The following is a 16,049-nucleotide window of genomic DNA, read 5'->3' on the forward strand; positions in this document are numbered from 1 at the left end:
TCAATTTTAAATCATGCTTTTTATTTATTTTTGTTTCTAATGTCTCTGTAAAGCACTTTGAATCACCTTGTTGTTGAATTGTGCTATACAAATAAATTTGCCTTGCCTTGCCTTGCCTTGTCCCCTCCAAGAGAGACAGAGTTTACAACCTTATCTCCTCTTCCAGTGTCACATAGAGACTGCTCCTTGCCATCTCTAATAATCGGCTATGTACCACAGGCCCTCAAGGTGGCTGTAGTTAAACCTTTATTTAAAGAAACATCTTTAGACCCAGCTGTCTTAGCTAATTATAGGCCAATCTCTAACCTTCCTTTCATATAAAATATATATTGATATTTGATTATTTTTGCTTATATAAGTTCTATCAACAACACACGCTCTATCCTGGAGTTTCTGCATTGCTGTCACAGTTACGAGTGCAGGACCCAAACGCAGGACTCACTCTGAATAAAAAATCAAAAGGTGGTTTACACAGGTGTCACCATGTAAGATATATCCATATATAGAGTGCTGTGGAGAGGAACTGGGGTCAAGGGCAGCCAGGGGAAGGTCTGAGGGAGGGAAGCTCCAAACTCCTCTTCACACAATCAGTGACTCACGTTTATCCACTCAGGGTCCATAGGGAAAGAAAAAAGGCCAAAGTCCAGGGAATCTATATGGAAATAGAGATTGATGTTAGTGAGGAGCACTAGGAGAATACAAGGAAATCACGAGGCGAGCTGGATTACACTGACGGAAGTAGCAGAATGATCCAGCGCGAAATCAGACTCCACTGAGACCTTAAGTAGTGTGGGAGCAGTCAGTGATGATGGATGGCAGGTGAGTTATTATCCATGACAGGTGATAAGGCTGCACAGAACAACAGATTTTCCATCCACAATGCGAGGTTAGTCCTTAATATACTGCAAACAACATGGGAATAGAGCAGCGGCGAGAGAATTCAATATTAATGAATCTATGGTATGGAAGTGGAGGAAAATTTACAACTACAAGACAGTATGCTTTTTCTGTTGTGACTGTCTGTGACTGCATGAAGTGTGTTGGACAAACAGTGGATTATTTTGTTGAGTTTGTTTGTCTCAGAGTCAGAGAGCCGTGTCTCTCTACAGTCAGAGGTTGTGATACAATGAGTTTGTATCACTGTGGTACACGTTCGGTGGAGGAACCAGACTGGATGTTGGAAGTAAGTTAAACCTAAAGCTGATTTATTTTATTTTTAAAAAAAATTTTATTCCTTAATTGGAAATTGTCAAATGTTAATGTTTAGCTTTCTTATTAATATTTTTGCTCGAAAACACAAACTCACATTTGGAAATTTATATGTGAAAGGTTATACAGTGAATAATTGAGAGTGGGGTAGTTCACAGTATGAATGATTATTTCTAGTTTCCATGTAAAGTTTTATTTTGTCGGCTTGTAGGTTTAGTTTAGTCTAACAGAGTCAGAGAGCCGTGTCTCTCTACGTTCAGAGGTTTTTGTACGGCGCCTCAATGAGACCAGTGTTCCCAGTCCTGATGTCAATCACTGAGTCTTTCATGCTGTTTTTCTTCTGTCTCTTTGTTTCTTTTTGTTTGCAGATTTTAAAAGAAATGAACACATCAAATGGTCATATTTTCATCTCATAATGACAACAATCAGAGCAACAATCTCCTCTAGTTTCATCCTTTTGTGTCTGCTGTAAAGCTGATATTTCAACCTTTTAAAACAATAAAAATGTAACGAGGAAACATGTTCTTTGACTCTGTGAGTTTAATAAATGCACATTAAAAAATAAAGAATTCGAAATTTTATTTAAACAGACCAAAATAAAAATATCAACAAAAGACACTGAGTGTAATGGGCAGTGAAAATGGTTAAATATATTTTTAAACCCAAATATTTTTACAAGATGTCGAGGTCATGTCAGCCATAGATTATCTGTGTGCTCTTCATAATTTATAGTCTCAAAGCTGTGATCTAAAACCTAATATGTGAAATTAAAGAGCAGGGTGTCGTCTGTATTCAGACCAATTCAATTCAATTTTATTTATATAGCATCAAATCTAAACAAAAGTCACCTCAAGGCGCTTTATAGATACAGAGAAAAACCCAACAATAATGTGACCCCCTATGAGCAAGCACTTTGGCGACATATGAGAGCATGAGGGTGGGAATGGATGTTTCTGTGTGTGCCTGTTTGTTTGTGTCTATATGTCAGGTCGGGTATCAGACCCACACGTCTCTGGGGACATCTCAGGCCCTCCAAGGTATGGAGGCCTATCTCCCCGAGCTCACGGGAGCGTCACTGCAACTCCCCCTGGCTTCTGCTCTGCGGCTGCTGAGTGAGCCCTCATCGGGGACTCTCCTCAGCTCTTTCTGGGACAGTGGTGCGGCTGCCCCTCTGTTGGTCTTCCTTGGTCTCTTGTGTTCTGGGGGCCTCTGGATGTCTGGAGTCTTGATCTCCTCCATACCTGCTTCATGCCCTGGAGGACGGGGCTGTGGCCCCCACACACCCTCCAGCAGATCATTACATGAAGGAACCTTTTAAAAAAACAAGCGCGTCCATGCTCACAGGTGTACACACGGGTGATCACACACACAAACTACACCCTTTTTGGCTCCTACCTCAAAGCACACTGTGTCTGTTGATCTTATGTGCTGCACAATAATGTTTAATATTTAGTATTTACTGTCATATTCCCATAGATCATCATGATGATGTTGTTATATTGCTCTCTTTTTTGCTCGTTTTCTCTTTTTTCTTTCTCAACAGGTGATCCAGGTGAGTACTATGTATTATTTTGTCTCTTTGTTTTGTTGGTTTTTGTTTTTTTGCCCTTTATCACTGCTCCTCTTCTCTGCTGTTTTTCTTTCCCTCTCTCTTTCTCCCTTTTCTTTTCCCCAGTCAAGTCTGTCCCGTATTTAGCAGGTGAAAATAAAATAAAATGAAATAAACAATAAAAGCAAAGGTGAATCAAATAGACCAATATGGCAAGGCTGGGATGGTCCATTTGGTAAAGTAAATCCATTTGGTACTTTTGCCATTAGAATTATTGTCTAAAGACAAAGAAAGATGCCCAACGGGACAGGCAAAAAACAAAACAAAACAAAAAAACCCTATGAGCAAGCACTTTGGCGACAGTGGGAAGGAAAAACTCCCTTTTAACAGGAAGAAACCTCCGGCAGAACCAGGCTCAGGGAGGGGCGGGGCCATCTGCTGCGACCGGTTGGGGTGAGAGAAGGAAGACAGGATAAAGACATGCTGTGGAAGAGAGACAGAGGTTAATAACAGATATGATTCAATGCAGAGAGGTCTGTTAACACTGAGTGAGTGAGAAAGGTGACTGAAAAGGAAAAACCCAATGCATCATGGGAATCCCAGGCAGCCTGCGTCTATTGCAGCATAACTAAGGGAGGATTCAGGGTCACCTGGTCCAGCCCTAACTATATGCTTTAGCAAAAAGGAAAGTTTGAAGCCTAATCTTGAAAGTAGAGATAGTGTCTGTCTCCTGAATCCAAACTGGAAGCTGGTTCCACAGAAGAGGGGCCTGAAAACCGAAGGCTCTGCCTCCCATTCTACTTTTAAATACTCTAGGAACAACAAGTAGGCCTGCAGAGCAAGAGCGAAGTGCTCTAATAGGGTGATATGGTACTACAAGGTCATTAAGATAAGATGGGGCCTGATTATTTAAGACCTTGTATGCAGTGTTGGGTAAGTTACTTTAAATTAGTAACTTAGTTACATTACTAGTTACTTCTATCAAAAGTAACTCAGTTACTTCAAGTTACTCGTTACTTTCAGAGTAACTAGTTACTAGGGAAAGTAACTTTGGTTTTACTCAGAATTCTCTTGTTAATGTGTTGCTTCCATAACTGGATACCCAGCAAGATTGCCAGTCTTCTAGCTTGCTTACTTGCCACAAGTGCACTGTGCCACCTACCAATAGAAAGGAAAAAATAATGTACACATTTCCACGAGAGAAATCCCACGCCTGATTCTATCCTAGCCTGCTTTTTACATCCAACACAAAAACTGCAGTCGTGGTGCTTTCGATTGTACTCAGAACTCGGAAATTCTGCCTTCTGAATAGGAAGATGTAGGTAACACCAGACTGCAGATGAGCTGCTTACAGAGCTGGACTGGGACAAAAAAATCGTCCCGGGCATTTTGACTAGAGACCGGCCCACCATTATAGGAAAAATCATAAAGCCTTTGAATGAAAATAAACACTGTTGTGACAGTGATGTGCACTGTTCTGATGGTATATATGCATCAATCTATCAATTGTTTGTTGTAAGACTCAGATAATTATTTTTTTAAAAGTGAGACATTTTAAATGAGAATAAGAAAGTATTTCCTTGTGCCCCCCTTTCCCTTTTAATGCCCTACATGGACCCCTGGCAACACTTTGCTAGACCCGCCCCTGCACAGTTACCAGCTGTCAGCTACTTAGAAAAGGATCCTGGTGTTATTTGTCTCTCAGAAACAGTTCATAACTTCTCTTCAACTCATTCATGTTAACTAAAAGGTAAACCTGTTTCTCCATCACCTGTTCAGCTCTGATGATTCAGTAAGGACATCTCCTGGTTTCATCTTCATGTTTCCCTCTCACCACATATACAAACCGACATCATGACCAGCAGCTTTTTGCAGCTGTGGCTCCAGCAAACATCAGCTGATACTAGAAATTAATATTAAATAAATTCTAACAACAGCTGATCAAGCTTAAACGTGCTGCTGTTGTTTACCGCAACATCCGCTGGTTTCCTCTTTCTGGCGCAAAGTGGGCGATAAACAAACAAGAGAGAAAAGCTGATCAGCTGATCATTGATCAGTTTCATGATTGAAGTAGAAACAGGAGAGGGGGGGAGAATGAGAGAAGAAGAGGCAGCTGTGCAGCGTAAACACAGAATAACTCCAGCTTTGTGTCTTTTTCATTGTAGCTGAAGTCCGGGACAAACTGTTCCTTTTCACTTCAACACGAAACGCGTAATATTTTCTCTGAAGAGACGATTCCGTTTTTTACGGGACGGTTGGCAACTCTAATAATTAACCTTATGAACAAAATAAAGTTCAACATCAGTAACATAGCACCACCCAGCTGTATAGAAACTCCGTCATGCTAGCTAGCACACAGTACGAAAAAGTCAGCATAACGAAAATAAACTCCACCTAAACTTGGTTCATATCTGACCCAGATGGACTGCAGGTCATAACTTCTTACCTGAAGTTCAGTTCACCTGACACTCTCGGACCAGCGGCCGCTTCGGGTCTCTCCTCTTGCCTCCCTTTTCCTTCATCCACTTGCTGGCTTCCACCACTTGCTAATGTTATTGAATCTGTGGAAGCTCCGCGATAGCCACCACACGAAGTAACGAATAACGAGCCTATCTAAATCCCAGTAACGAGTAACGCGTTCCTGATTTTGGCATAATAACTAGTTACCGTGCTCGTTACCACAATAATAACGTAGTTACTGTAACGCGTTACTTAATAACGCGTTAGTCCCAACACTGCTTGTATGTGAGGAGCAGGATTTTAAATTCACGTCTGCTGCTGTAATTTATTAATTTCAGGATGTCCAAAAAACTTCCTGAAAAGCCTTCAGTTAATCCAGAATGCTACAGCAAGAGTCCTGACAGGGACTAGAAAGAGAGCAGATTTCTCCTGTTTTGGCTTCCATTCATTGGCTTCCTGTTAAAGTCAGAATTGAATTTAAAATCCTGCTCCTCACATACAAGGTCTTGAATAATCAGGCCCCATCTTATCTTAATGACCTTGTAGTACCATATCACCCTATTAGAGCGCTTCACTCTCGCACTGCAGGCTTACTTGTTGTTCCTAGAGTATTTAAAAGTAGAATGGGAGGCAGAGCCTTCGGTTTTAAGGCCCCTCGTCCTGTCCTCCTTCTCTCACACTCCAATTACTCCCCCCCACCCCCCCAATAGAACCATAGAGCATTGTATGGTTGTTGACATTTTTTCTGTATGTATTATTGTAGGGTGTACCTTACAGCAGCGGTCCCCAACCCCCGGGCCTCGGACCGTTCCGTGAGTCGTTTGGTACCGGGCCGCGAGAGTTGAGGCTCAGGTGTGAAATGTATAGTTTTCAGGGTTTTTATCGGTTTTCAGCGTTATTTTGTTATCGTTTTTATCGTTAACTCGGTTTTCCTTGGTCTTTTCACGTGTGTTATGAATAAATCTCCTTTTTTTCGGTACCCGTACTAGTTTTATTTTGTTGTATTTATCTGCGACACCTTAAAGGCCGGTCCATGAAAATACTGTCGGGCATAAACCGGTCGGTGGCGCAAAAAAGGTTGGAGACCACGGTCTTACAGTATAAAGCGCCTTCAGGTGACTTTTGTTGTGCTTTGGCACTAGATAAATAAAACAAATTCAATTTATTAGTACAAATAAACCTGTGTGTGTGTGTGTGTGTGTGTGTGTGTGTGTGTGTGTGTGTCCTCAGTGAACTGTATCAGTCTCTGCAGTATCTTCCAGCTGCAGCAGTCACTTCAGTTTCTGTTCAGTCTGACTGAGGGAGGTTTTTGTACGACTGTTTTTCACTGTGTGAACACATCCTGACTGTTCAGCCAGTGATAACTCTGACAGTAATAAACTGCTGCATCTTCAGCCTGGACTCCACTGATGGTCAGAGTGAAGTCAGAGTTTGATCCACTGCCTGTAAAACGAGCTGGAATCCCTGATTCTCGAGTGCTAGCAAAGTAAATGAGCAGTTTAGGAGCTCCTCCATCTTTCTGTTGGTACCAGGATAAACGATCTGAGCTATAAATATTCTGACTGGTCGTACACTTGATGGTGGCAGATTCTCCCACAACTACTAACGTTTTCTGTGCTTTTGGAGTATTCCGTGGTCTCTTAATTTGTAGCAATACACTCAATATATATGCTGTGTGTGTGTGTGTGTGTGTGTGTGTGTGTGTGTGTGTGTGTGTGTCCTCAGTGAACTGTATCAGTCTCTGCAGTATCTTCCAGCTGCAGCAGTCACTTCAGTTTCTGTTCAGTCGACTGAGGGAGGTTTTTGTACGACGGTTTTTCACTGTGTGAACACAAGCTGACTGTTAGGATAGTGACAACTCTGACAGTAATAAACTGCTGCATCTTCAGCCTGGACTCCACTGATGGTCAGAGTGAAGTCAGAGTTTGATCCACTGCCTGTAAAACGAGCTGGAATCCCTGATGCTCGATTGCTAGCACGATAAATGAGCAGTTTAGGAACTCCTCCATCTTTCTGTTGATACCAGGCTAACCAATTAGTATAAACATTCTGACTGGTCCTACACTTGATGTTCACAGTTCCTCCCACAGCAGAGCTCACTGCTCCAGGCTGAGTCACTGTATATTGTCCTCTGGACTCTGAGGACACAGAGACAAAAACATAAAGCAGCTTCATGGTTTTGTGGGCTTCATTTCAGAGGGACAGATGTTGATAGAGGAGAGGAGTTTGATTCTCTGGACTTTACCTGTGAAGCAGCAGCAGAGGAGAGTCCAGATGAGGACGCAGATCAAAGTCATGTTTTTGATGAGGAGGATTTCTGTGGCTTCTGTTGTGATGAAGGACAGCTGTCAGTCATCCAGTGTTCAACTCTCAGGACTATAAACTCTCCCAGAGCACTGGAGCATGGTGCTGCTGATGCAAAGTGCCTCTCTATGGAAATGACTGCAACAGGGAGTGGGATCGATCTGATGATGCTGTTGATGATGTTCACTGTAAATTATTTCAAAAAGAACATTTCTTCCTCCTTCTATGAAAAATTCAATTCTTTTTATCTTGATCTGGTGGTGAATCAACTGATTTTATTATTAGTTAGAAAGATATTTCAGATTTTGTATAATTATATTTTTGAGTGAATGTATGATTGTAACCTCGTGTCTTAGGTTACAATCATACATAGGTATGTTTTTAAATAGGACATTTTCTGCAATCCTCTTAAAAAAACATCTCAGCTGAAGAAGAAGACAAGAAAACATTTCAAGAGCAAACCTGAGCCCTACATTGTAATATAATACTAAGTGTTGACCAGTCTGGACTGTGCAGGGTGCCAGTTCAAGCTCAGTGGGTGCGCAGACGACCACATGCCCCATGGGATTAGGGTATCGCTGTCATGGTACTGGGTCTGAGACCCAGTGTTTTGTGTATTTTAGTGCTATTTCGTTGTTTATTGTAGTTTTTGGCTGTGTTCCCTGTTTTATTTTTGTTTTATTTTAATTTTGAGTCTTGTGTTCTTTGTTCGTTGTATTAGGTTCACTTCTCCTGTCCCGTCATTATGTTAATGTCAGTCAGCTGTTTCCCCACTTGTTCCCACTTCCCCATATCACCTCCTGTATACAATACAATCCAATACAATTTTATTTATATAGCACATTTAAAAAAAACACATGTATGCCAAAGTGCTTCACAGAACGAGTTAGAGCAATAATAAATACAAAACACAAAATACAAAATACAAATAAAATATACTAACAGGCAGGTGACATAACTAACCAATAATACACCAGGCGTAGTAGGCACAACCCAAAAGGCTGAAGGTTAAAACATTATAAATATTAATAAAGCGAAAAAGATAACTTACAGTACACCAAAAATGCGGGCTCTAGGAGGCGGGGAAAGCAAGGCTAAACAAATAAGTTTTTAATCGAGATTTAAAAGATTGAATTGAATCAGACGCCCGAATAGCTAGAGGGAGGTTATTCCAGAGGTAGGGTGTGACAGCAGCGAATGCGCGGTCACCTCTGGTCTTGAGCCGAGATCTAGGTCGCACCAGGAGCATTTGGCCTGCTGATCTAAGCGCTCTCCCAGGGGTATAAAAGCTGAGGAGATCCGTAAGATAGCTGGGCGCAGTGCTATTTATGATTTTAAAAGTGAGCAATAAGATTTTAAAATCAATACAAAGTTTAATAGGGAGCCAGTGCAGGTCGGAAAGAACTGGAGTAATAGACTCAAACCTGCCAGTTCCAGTTAAAAGACGCGCAGCCGCATTTTGAACGAGTTGTTGTTTGTGAACAAGGGCAGAATGGAGACCAGTGTAAAGGGAATTACAGTAATCTAATCTTGATGTAACAAAGGCATGGATAGGTTTCTCCAGGTCTTTACGTGGTAAGTAGGGCTTGGCCTTAGAGATTAGACGTAGTTGATTGAAACTCGATTTAACTACAGAGGACACGTGTTTGTCCAACTTGAAGGAACTGTCCAAGACAACACCCAGGTTCCTCACAGTGTCATAAAGGGAGTCAGCAAAGGGCCCAAAAATACCAATTAGTTCAGCCCGAGAGAAGGGAGTATCAAAGATTACAATTTCAGTCTTCTTATCATTTAGAATGAGGGAATTGCTCAGTAGCCAGATTTTAACTTCATTCATACAATCGGAGAAATGTTGCAACGACAACATGACATCCTCAGCTAGTTCAAAATAGATTTGAATGTCATCCGCATAAAAATGGAAAGAAATATTGTATTTATCAAAGATTCGGCCCAAGGGTAACAAGTATAAAGAGAACAGCATGGGACCCAGCACAGACCCCTGGGGGACACCAGAGGTAACAGGGGCAATGGAGGAGGCGTAGGTACCCATGGTGACAGAAAAGGACCTGTGTGTATTTTTTTCATACACTTGATTAATGAAAACATTCTTGGCAAATGCTTTCGCTTTTGTCCGCCGTATGTATTTAAGTCGGTGTGTTTTCTGTATGTCTGTCATGGTCCTGAGTCTGACGACTCTGTGTTTTGTGTGTATTTATATTATTCTATGTTCTTTGTTTATTCTGTTATATCTTTTGTTAAGGTTTACCATTTGTTAGGGTTTTGTTCTGTGCCTGCTCCCACTTCTCCGTGTTCGTTAGCGCTTCAGGTTTGTTTTCTTAGTTTTTTCCAGTTTAGGTTTTGTTTAGTTTCCTCCACTCCTCTGCCGTTTCTGTTTGTACCTCCACCTTCTCTATAAAAACTCCCCTGCATCTCAGCTGCCTGCATCTTGGGTCCTCATTAAATTCCACACGGCTCATCCCACGAGTCTGTTATACCCACCACAATTGTCACCGTTGTCACAGTTCTCATAATTTTTTCATAGTTTTCATTTTTGGTTCAGCCCTCAACCCAAATAAAGGCTCGTTTTTTGCTGAAACCTGCAACTCCTCTGTCATCATCTGCTTTTGGGTCCTGTATCAAAAAAGCACAGGCACACCCTGCCGTGACAGAACGATCTGACGCAAGATGGACCCAGTGGATGCTGTTCGTGAGGAGGGTGTCCCCGTCTCTGGAACCTGTGAGCATACATCTCTGGCACCTCGGATGTGTGGACAAAGCTGGTGGGAGTAAACACCATGGATGTGATTCTTCACGGCAATCCCGAACTGCTGGAGATCCCGTCGGCTTCGGCGCTGATCTGCTATCTGGTCCAAGCCAAGGAGACGATCCAAGCCCGGGAGTTGCTGGATTACTCTGCCCACTGCGGCTGCAGCTGCCAGTGGACTGCACGCCTGCCGTTTCTGCTTCGTCCCCGCCAGCAGTCCCCGCGCTTGCTGGTTCGGCTTCGTCTCAGTTACGAATCCGTCGCCAGCAGCTCCACTATTCGTGGCTCTCATGCTGCCGTGACATTCAGCGTGCCTGACGCCTGCCAAGCCAATGCTATGCACCTGCGCAGAGTGTGTGTAGCCAAGCCACTGGGGGCTTTTCTGCCATGGCCTCACCGACGACGTCACCGCTTTGTATGCAGTTCGCCACCACAGGCCTCCCCACAACTATTTGATCATGGGCTATTGTGTTGCCGACCTCCGGGTCGTCCTCTGGAGCTTCATTGAAACTTCATTGATTATCATTCTTTTGATTTTTGGGCCATGTGCTTTTTGTATTGGATTGTCTTGGACTAAAGTGCTGTTAACATGTAAGCAGGACAGAATAAATAGAAAAGTCTGTTTTCCAAAAGACGCCTGCACATGTAAACAGGGCCTCAAAAGTGAAGGACATTTAAAAAATATTCAGAGGAAAGGTTCAATTTGTAAAACTTACTTTAGATTTTTAGAAAACTCACTCAGTGAAACACACTTTCAGTGATTCACAATGATGTACAATGCTGACCACAGGATGCAAAAGTTAAACCTGACCACAGCTCAGAATCATTCATCTCTGTTTTAACTTCACATTTGTATATGTTTTGTAGAATAACAGGACAACCTGTGACACTGGACAGACTTGAGTTTCATGCCCTGAACAGGTTTTGTGATGTAGTGTGTAATAACTGCTCCTTATCGTTTGTAACCTGTGTGTGGGAGTACACACAAAATAGTTTTTTGATGCAGTTTGAAGTTTAGTGAATGTAGGTTAAAAGTACATTTTAATGTTTAGAGTAGTGCTGTTAGCGTTAATTGTGTTAAAATGACGTTGAAGCCACAACTGCATTAACACCACAAATCTCTCTTAGCGAGTTAACGCAGATCGCCCCGTGCGTTGGCTGCACGGCGTCAACGCATTAGCGCAGTTAGATCGTTAACGTGTTAGTGGCGTGCAGCCCCATGCACAGAGAAGGGCTGCAGCCACTGGGGAGCGCCATATTGCGACCCCATAAGCCTCACACTAACCGGAAACACGTGATCTCTACAGTAGGTGGAAATGCGTTCCTGCATGGATCATCGTCTGTGGAAACCTTGCAAGTGGATCGTACAGGTTGGGACAGAGTCTGTCATGTGTAAATTTGCTGTTAATAATTATATAATTCTAGGAATCATCTAGTTTGCTTACACTGATTATGTTGGCACTTTGTTAGCGTTACAACAACGGTCAGACCCCCGAGTATCTAAACTTGCAATGTGTGTACTTTTGACACCTCTGGTTAGCTTTTAGTGGTCAGTTTCAAACGAATTAGATTTTTGCTTGTTATTGAACAAATTCACTTCACTACTTTTCTCTATCTGACATCAGTGCACATTGTTCCCTTTACTGCATATTGCACTTTATTTATGTCTCTCATTCCACCTGCATCAACATTGTAGCGTTTGTCACAAAGACAAACTTACATTCTGCTCTGTTTTTTATTGCCCAGATGTTAGTTAGCCTTTGCTAAATTGTCTGTTATATGTCAATAGATACGTATGTCACTAATAAAAGTGTCTGGTAAATGATGTTTTTGTAAAGAATTTTCTCCCAAATCTCTTACATGCTAACTGTAACGTGTTATTTCTGCTAAAACCTGAACTTAAATGTGTATATGGTGTTTATCTGTTTTTCTCTGTTTATTCTGCCTCCAAGCCAGAATTGCAGGGTTAGGTTTTTTTGTCTTGCTACATTTGGAGCGCTTAGGCCTAATAAAATATTGTTAAACCATCTGCTGTCTCTGCTCTGGGTTTCTGCGCCTGAGTTCAGTTCAGTACAGACCACTCGGTCCCGTGGCAGTAACAGCATTGTTTATACTTCTTACTTCAAAGTAAAAAGCTTACAGTTGCTATTAACATTAATGTATTACCCTGTAATCAATAATATTTTTATACATTTTATGCATTAACCCTCTGGGCTCTATCCTGGCCATTTGTGGCCACTTCACTTTTCTTTTGACTGCTACACTGCAGTGGACCAAAAGAATGGTGCAGGTTTGATCTTAATGTGGTTATGGCGTTAACGTCATTTTAACAAGATTAACGCTGACAGCACTATTTTAGATTTTTTTCAAACTCTAAAATACACAATATATCACAGCCATAACCTTTTGGTTACTGAGGACCAAAACTGGATAAAAACTCTAAAATAAATGCAAATTACATTTTTGGAAAATTGTTTTATTGTGTTTCATTCATTTTTATTTCATAATTATAATAATAATATGTCATGAAATTATGATTTAAAGAATTCATATTGGTGAGTTTGTTTGTTTCAGAGTCAGAGAGCCGTGTCTCTCTACAGTCAGAGGTTTTTGTACGGCGCCTCAATGAGTTTGTATCACTGTGGTGGACTTTCGGTGGAGGAACCAGACTGGATGTTGGAAGTAAGTCAAACTTAAACCGCTTTTACTTTAACAGATTTCTTTCTTGTAATTATCTTGACTTTTCTGTTCAGTGTGCCAGAAAAAAACTCAGTAAAATATTTTTTCCATCAATTTTCATGAAGAAACAAAGTTAGCTTCAGAATAAATGTTAAAATGAATATTAACAAATGATATAAAACATCAGAGTGGACTTGAGGATATTTTACATATACATACATCTGGTTAAGTCTAGAGAGCTTTTAGTTTTAATTCAGTCTGTTAGAGTCAGAGAGCCGTGTCTCTCTACAGTCAGAGGTTTTTGTACGGCGCCTCAATGAGTTTGTATCACTGTGGTGGACTTTTGGTGGAGGAACCAGACTGGATGTTGGAAGTAAGTTAATTAAACTGTGTTTATTATGAAATATTGTATCATTTTATTTAATAATTATTTGTTAGGCTGCTTAGATGAGATAAAAGTATTTTTTTTTATTTAAAATAATTTTGTGTTTGATGTTTGTCCTTTTTACTGGACTAATTCAGATGAGCTCTGCGAGTTTCTCTTGTTGAATCTACATTTCTGTCACAGTAAAATATATGTAGACAAGAGTAAACTTCATCATCTTATGATTAGTTTGTAAATTTCCACCACATCAGCTGCTGTTTGGATGAGTTAAAGTTTGCTTTCTGATGTTTTTATCGTGTCAGATGTTTCAGATTTAGTTTGAAATCATGTGAGCTGTTCAATAACATTTCAAATCTGTATGAATGAGTAGCTGCTCTGTGCTTGTGTCCACTCATTTCTTCAGTCGTCCATGATTTAGACTTCTAATCATTTTAAAGCCAAACTTCTGCTGTAAATGTTTCCACATCTGCTGCTTTTATTTCCAGTGTAGTTTGAACATATTTCAGCTCAAACTGTGTGATGATTCTCTCTGTGCTGATATGCATGAGAGGTTTCTTAAAGGGAAGTGAAACAATGTGTGAGTGAATGACTGGTGGAGCAGAAAAAAACACCTGACAGAAACTTCTTAACGGAGAAAATCAAATTGTGGTTCCTGTCCTCTAAGCTGATTGGTGTTTCCTAGGTGATACCCGCCCCGCCCTGAAGGTGCTGGGTCCCTCCAACAAGGAGCTGGAGCAGGGGAAGGCCACGCTCATGTGTGTGGCCAACAAGGGCTTCCCCTCAGACTGGAGTCTGTCCTGGAAGACGAGCGACAGCAGTGGCAGCAGCAGCATCAGAGGGGAGGAGAGCAGGACTCCTGGAGTGCTGCAGAATGACGGCCTCTACAGCTGGAGCAGCACCCTGACGCTCACTGCAGACCAGTGGGGGAAGGTTGGCTCTGTGACCTGTGAGGCCACCCAGGGCTCCCAGTCTCTGGTCTCAGAGATACTGAGGAGAGACCAGTGTTCCCAGTCCTGATGTCAATCACTGAGTCTTTCATGCTGTTTTTTCCTCTTTCTCTCTGTTTCTTTTTGTTTGCAGATTTTTAAAAAAAGCATCAAACAGTCATGTTTCCATCTCATAATGACAACAATCAGAGCAACAATCTCCTCTAGTTTCATCCTTTTGTGTCTGTTGTAAAGCTGATATTTCAAACTCTTAAAAGAATAAAAACGTACCGAGAAAAACATGTTCTTTGACTCTGTGAGTTTAATAAATGCATTTAAAAAATAAAGATTTTGTAATATTTGTAAAACCAGACCAAAAGAAAAAACGTCAACAGAACACAGCGAGTGTAATGTGCAGTGAGAAATGTTGAGGTCATGTCAACCATAGATTTATGTGTGTGCTTTTCATAATTTCTACTCTCAAGCTGTTTTATGATCTACATTTTAATCTGAAAATGTTGAAAATTGTTATAATTGAAATTAAAGAGCAGGGTGTCATCGTATGTTTAAACAGAGTTTATCTAAATAAAGTTCAAATGAAGATTTACTGAAGTTTGATTAATGAACTATTTGGGCAGTGAACTCTGATGAAGCAACAAAGCAGAGAAGAGTCTAGAAGCTGGTGGTGGCAGAGGTGAAGCATGTGGAGACTTAGCTGAGCATCTCTAATTGTCAGGATGAGGTGGAGATAAGGAGTCTGAGAGTTAAAAGCACACAAAACAGAGGCTGAGTAACTCACAGAAGGCAGCGAGACAACAACTGGACTCAAATATGACGACAGAATTGAGCTTGAAGTGGACATGATGTTAAGAACAGACTAACAGAACAAACACAGGAATGCAGGCAGATGAGAGACTACAGGTCTGCTTTAATCAACTTATATAGAAGTTAATCTCTTCTAGTGTTCACAGCAAAATGAGAGAAACTCACTTCACTAAACCTCTTAACACAAGAAAAAGTCCACGGTCTGTCAGGAGGACACTTGCTGGTTTTAACATCTGACAGAGACAGTCTGTCCTGCAACAAAAGACTGAGTCGGGCACTTTTTCTCCCAGTTAATAATAAAGAATATCAGAGTTATTGAAGTTACAGGTTTCATGTTCATGCTTCATGCACGACATTCACAGTGTTGGTTTTTGCCCAGTTTACGAAGGACAAAGTTGTTTAAAATACTAATTTTAAATCGATTTATTTCCAGACATCCAGTCTGGTTCCTGAAAGAAAAAGGTTTGTATCATCATGATTGAGCTAAAACCTCTGAGTGTAAAGAAACACAGCTTTCTTCTTCAATCGCACAGTTTGGTTGTCTGAAATCAAAAATGAAAAAATGTAATAAATAAATGCAAAAATAAGCAAGGCATTTTACTATTTTGGTATTATATCCACATTATCACATGCTGATGATCTGACAATAATGATAATAATGAAACTATACATGCATCCATCCTATTCCAGCTGTCTTAAGTACTAAGGTGAGCAGGGTACACCCTGGACAGTCAATAGTGAAACTAATAAACTAATAAGACTTTAACAAAAAGAATGAACTATTCAAATAATGTCACGATCTGCACGCAGCAGATTGTGTGGACGGGAGGTGAGAGGACCCAAAATCAGACACCGTGGAAACAGGATGGAATTTACCAGAAAGCGAGGCGTTCATTGAGATGCATGAAAATACAAATGACAAAACGATTGGAGTAAGACACAAATACC

At 41.0% G+C, this 16,049-nt stretch overlaps 1 gene segment (V, D, J or C); it reads left to right on the plus strand.

Moving 5' to 3' along the window:
- Positions 1-1,140: 1,140 nt before the first annotated feature.
- On the plus strand, positions 1,141-14,576 carry LOC120743068. The segment is given in 2 exon segments: positions 1,141-1,183; positions 14,033-14,576. A coding segment is annotated over 1 exon segment (264 nt).
- The last annotated feature ends 1,473 nt before the right edge of the window (positions 14,577-16,049 follow it).

This window comes from Simochromis diagramma, unplaced genomic scaffold, assembly GCF_900408965.1.
Source record: "Simochromis diagramma unplaced genomic scaffold, fSimDia1.1 OVJJ01000298.1, whole genome shotgun sequence".
Taxonomy (NCBI): domain Eukaryota; kingdom Metazoa; phylum Chordata; class Actinopteri; order Cichliformes; family Cichlidae; genus Simochromis; species Simochromis diagramma.